The 5,682-nt window shown below is 32.4% G+C and overlaps 1 protein-coding gene across 1 annotated transcript in view; it reads left to right on the forward strand.

The window, feature by feature from the left end:
• LOC106471579 (E3 ubiquitin-protein ligase Su(dx)-like) overlaps positions 1-5,682 on the forward strand; it is a 36,251-nt gene that overhangs the window by 3,074 nt on the left and 27,495 nt on the right. The window contains exons 2-3 of the mRNA XM_022400197.1: positions 2,095-2,178; positions 2,945-3,083. Coding sequence (XP_022255905.1) covers positions 2,118-2,178; positions 2,945-3,083 — 200 coding nt within the window. The 5' untranslated portion in view covers positions 2,095-2,117. The remainder of the gene's footprint in view (positions 1-2,094; positions 2,179-2,944; positions 3,084-5,682) is intronic.

Here is a 5,682-nt window from a genome sequence, read left to right on the forward strand (position 1 = left end):
AGATTAATAGGCCTATAATTACTGGGACAATTTTTATCACTTCCCTTGAAAGAGGAGTTAACTTCCAATCTTCTGGTACCTGCCCACTATTCAAGGGCTTACAAAAAAAATAGTAGTAAGTGGCTCACATAACCAATCCTTAACCCCTCCTTCAAAATCCTTGGGAAAATATTATCTGGCCCAGGAGCTTTATCGTTCTTTAAATTTCCCAACTGTTTCTTAATCAACTCCTTGTTATCCTTACATTGTGTTTTGTTATTGAAATTTACAGGATTATTTGAGTAACTGATAGGTTAAAGTCCTGTAAAGATTTGTGATTTTTGTTACACTTATGAACATAATATTTGGCAACTTGTATTTATATTCTGTATAACAGTGGTTCCTAACTGATCTGATCACGAACATATTTTTGTTGCACCACAGAACATTCAAGTGAGTGTGTGTGTGTGTGAGAAAGAAACTAAAAATTATTAGTTCAGAAGTCTGTTTAAAATTATGTTCAATTATAAAGCTAAAATTTTAGTATCTGCTGGGTAGATATATCAGCAGAAAACTAACACAGAGGAATGTATGTTTAACAGGTTAAAAAAAAACTTCAGTGTCATAATCTTGTGGCATGGCTTTTTAAAACCCGAGAAACTTTGTTTTACATCTCAGCAGAAACAAACACAGAGGAATGTATGTTTAACAGGTTAAAAAAACTTCAGTGTCATAATCTTGTGGCATGGCTTTTTAAAAACTGAGAAACTTTGTTTTACATCAGTTTTTAAGTATTATTTTTAACTCACAACTATTTGAATGAAATCTCATATTAACAGACTGTCATACCATCCAGCTGTCACACAGTTTATGCATCCTTCACGAAAGTGAAAGGAAAACCCTAATAACATTAGATATCATATCATGCCTTACATACTCTACAGTTTTTCAGCTACAAAATGAGATTGGGTTAACATTTCAAAGTTCTGTATCATTTAAATCAAGTTGTCAGATTCTCTTCAAGACTTGATACAAAACTTTACTTTTTACTGTCTAGCAACTGTCTCCATGTTAACTCAAATGGTACAATGTACACTGTCTAACAACTGTCTCCATGTTAACTCTAATGGTACACTATACACTGTCTAACAACTATCTCCATGTTAACTCAAATGGTACAATATACACTGTCTAACAACTGTCTCCATGTTAACTCAAATGGTACAATGTACACTGTCTAACAACTGTCTCCATGTTAACTCAAATGGTACAATATACAGAATGAATTGTCAAGATTGTTGTAATTTTTATGTGGGGAAAATTGGAAGGAGTCTAGAAATTTGATTTAAAAGGACTTCTTCATTCCCCTTCACATAATTTTTTAGTATCACAGTACCATAAAACATAACATGATGATAAATAATGTTCAGGTTGTTCATCAAGAGCCAATAGAAATTAAAAGATTTTAAATGTGTGCCAAGATTATCCATTTGACCGACTCTGTATTGGAGAAAGAATATTGACAATAATCCACATTTATTAAACATATCTAGATAAAAAGTGGCAAGCTTTTAGTAATGCTGCAAATCTGCTGTACAGATGTGTTACTAAAGTACTTGTGCTCAAGATATGTCTGTGCATTTCTGACATCAATGTGACTTGGACTCTGAAAGATTTGAGAAGAATAAAAATGCTTTTGTCCGTTGTGCAGTTTGCACAGTGCATACGCACAACCTCTAGAACTTGTATAGCAGTGTAGAACTTGAAATGTAATGACAGAAATATATTTGTTTTCAATCTCTTAATTGCATTTTTTTAAAAGTCAAGAAAGAGTTTTTATTGGTGCTCTAAAATGCAGTTTTAATCTAAAAGAGCAGCTATATTACATTGTATTTATTGATTTCTCGGGCACACTGATCAGTGAGGTATGGTATAAAATAAAGTGCTTTTATATTTTCTATTGTGTTTGGGGAATTTTCCTATGATCGTATACATGTACAGAAGGGAGGTGAAATTAAATACAACCTTTGAACAATTGAAAAGAAGTAGAGAACAGATAAAGTAAACAATGATGTTGCTACCATTAACTGAAATTGAATTTTGTTGTTAACTTAGGTTGAACCTGGAGGAACAGAACTATGAGTTCAGGCTTATCACCTTCTAACAATGTGACTGTTCTTTTTGAGCTCAAAATTACAAGTAAGTATTTCCATGCATGTGTCGATTATACTTTATAAATTTTGAAGGTATATTTATTTCAATATTTTGTTTCATTTATCTAGGCTGAAATTGATATTTTAGATTTTTTCTGACAATTTTCAGTTGGGAATTACTGGTTCAAACAATTCTTTGCACAGATACGGAGTTCTGCGTTTAGATTTTTAGCTACTGGCCTCTTGGGCTGTTCAGCTTGCATTTTAATTGTATAGGAAACAATTTTTGTGGCCCAATAAAAGTTCGACATTCATCATGGCCCACAGGCCCAGTAGAAATCACGCTTTGGCCTGTAGAAATGTTACACGACAGGCTCGAAATGTGAAATTATTTTATATCAGATTAATGAATTGTTATATACCATGGTAATTTATACCTTACTCATTATTTAAATGTGCTCTCTTCTTAGGATACCTGTTAATCGTTTTTGGTTATTTAAACCTATTTTAAGGAGTTTTTCTGCAAACAACCATTCTACATTTGATGAAAATATACATGAGTGAAAGGGGAATGAGTTAGTTGATTTTTGTATCTTTTTAGTGTATAGGATGCATTTTTTGATATATTAACTTTGAAAGAGGACTTGGCATTGAATCCAAAATGTCATAAAAGCTCTTCAGATGTTGATTTTATTGCTGATATATATAAATCCATTTCAAACAAAGTTTTATAATGTGTGAAATATAATTCTATGATACTGAACTGTTTATTCTTCTTATCAATGCCCTGATATTTTATATTTGTATTTTAGTTGTTTCAGCCAAACTACATTCATCAAGTCTATTCAAGCCAAATGCTTACGTGGAACTAGTTGTTGATGAAGGAATTCCAGTAAGAACTGATATTCAGAAAAACACGACTCATCCAACTTGGAATGAACAATTTCCCGTGTAAGTGTGGTTTAACAATGCAATGGCATTATAATACACTATACACATATTTCTAGTTTAAAATTTAATATTTTTAAACAATTTTTGCAAGAGGAGGTTGAAGATTGACAATGCTTGGATAATTTTCTCTAACAAATGACCATTTTATGTCTTTACGAAATTGACTTGTCGGTGAAGAAAACAAAGCAAAAAAATTCATTTATTTTTTTCATTATGATGTCTTCCAATTTTATTTTAGTAACTATCATTTTGGAGTAAAGAAATATATATATATATATATATATATATATACATACATACAAAGGTTAAGTACGTTAAGTTAACCCTATTAGGATTGGACAGCATTCCAGAGCTGAGGGTATGTTTGCATAACAAATTTCACAATGTAAGTAAAAAATTATTCTATCCTTATTTCATCAATTTTTTTATATGAAAATATCTAAGAATCGAAATTTTGTAACCTTGCAAAAATTTTATTTAGCGTAATTTGAAAAGAAGAAGAAAATGTTTGAGTTTTGGGCACTGCACCGTTCCAAGGGTTATTGTGGGTAACCAATTCTCTTTTGTATTATTTAAGAACTTTTATGCAAACCTAAAGTAGATTTATATTTGCTCACAACCTGGCATTCTTTAGAAATACTTTTTATTCAGGTTTTTGTTTCTTACATGAATTTCCTTTTTTCTCAATGACTATTTGAAGAATCCTATGTTGAGAGGCTTTTATGGTGCCACAGCAAGTGGGTTGGACAGTAACTAATAAATCTTAGCCTTGAAACAAGATAGAACCAATGGCTAATACTGATTAGCTGGGAAAGAGTGTCTATCTACGTCAATGTAAATGAAGTGGGATAAGCAGTAATGTACAGTTTCTGAGAAAGTGATTAGTGGAAGATCTCTTAGTGGAGAACAAAGGATTCTTATATGAAGTTTACAAGATCTAATTAAAAAAAGCCACAAACGTGGGAATTTTAAGTGTGAGAAGAAAAAAACAGTTGATACAATATCACCCTGCCAAAACAGAAAGGGTTAAATGATTTTGAAGCATCATCATCATGTTGTTGTTACAGTATATTTTGCCACTTATAGCCTGGCACATTAGTAAATTCATGGATTTACAATGTTAGAATCAGGGGTTCGATTCCTCATGGTGTACAAGGTAGATAGCCCAATGTGGCTTTGATCTGAAACAACCAACCATGTCCAGTCATGTTTGATCTGATTATCATGCATCTTGAACAACAATAGTTTTGCTGTGTAATTTCCCTTGAAAAAGGCTCTATTATAAGGTTGTAATGCCCAAAACACACCACTCCCACCTGCATGCTTTCAATAATTTGTCTAGTGTATGAGGACAACAGTTTTCAAGTGTCCATTTTAGTAGTCTGATTGTATAGAAATCAATAAGCACTGCACTTGGCAACTTGACTGATATGTTTCATTTTCTAGTTGCTTGGAGTGTGCAATGAACCCAAACTCTGTTGGCATCGATTCCAGATGGAAATTATTCCTCATTATTGTGTGTACTGTTTCCTGGGGCATGTGAATGGCTTTTGCCACTGACCTTTTAGTTCATGGATTCTCACGTGCTGCTGCTCTTTGCTTACCATGGCTGAGATATGACTTGTTCCAGGTCTTTTTCTGGATGGTACTGGTGCCCTAGGATGATTCATGTGTCTTTATTTTCTAATGCCATTAATTACAAGGGATATCTTGAAAATTCTAAATTCCCAGTGGAAATGGCTGTTATATGTATCCTTGCTAAAAGCAACCAGTTTTTGAGGAAATCATATTACTTATGAAATGCCAAACAATGTAATACAATATAGTTCTGGTACATGCTGATGAATCACAACATTGTCATCTGTGGTTGCCATGGGATTTATATATTAAAATGTTTTTAATATATAACATACTGTTTGTATACAGTAACAACATGTCATAAACGTCTATGTGGTTCTTATTTCAGAGGTCGTTAGGTTCTTCTGACAGTGTTAATTTAATTAACTATAGAAGAATAAAAACTAGTATTCATACATGTTTGTAGAAGAGGCAGAAATATGATTGTGTTCATTTTACAGAGTGTGAATGTTATAATCACTGGAATGCTCAGGAATTAATGTTTTCTTTGTCAAACTTAGTCAAGTTTAGCATCGGTTAAACATCCATACAGTTACAACAATTACATATTCTAATTTACAGCTAATAATAGAGGATTTATACATTTATATAATGTTTTGTATTGAGTACCAGTGCTACAACTATGATGCATATCCATGTAAGTATGCATTTTCTTACATATAGAAAAAAATTGTACTATTATGCATATTCACCAGTTCAGAAGAAACAGAAACCTGTATAGGTAAAAAAAACAAACACTCAAAACATGGAATATGATTCTTGCCAGATTGAGAGAATTATACATTAGTTTGTAGGGATTAACGTGAAATCCTACAAACTGTTTGCATCCGAGCACTTGTGTAACTTTTTGATTTACTCTCCCAAGCAGTATTGAAGAGTTGTGATTTTGTCAAACTCTAGGTCTACTGCAGAGGAATTGGCAAATCAAATGATAAATTAGGCCTCATAATGCTAGGAGATG

This window comes from Limulus polyphemus, unplaced genomic scaffold, assembly GCF_000517525.1.
Source record: "Limulus polyphemus unplaced genomic scaffold, Limulus_polyphemus-2.1.2 Scaffold4712, whole genome shotgun sequence".
NCBI lineage: Eukaryota > Metazoa > Arthropoda > Merostomata > Xiphosura > Limulidae > Limulus > Limulus polyphemus.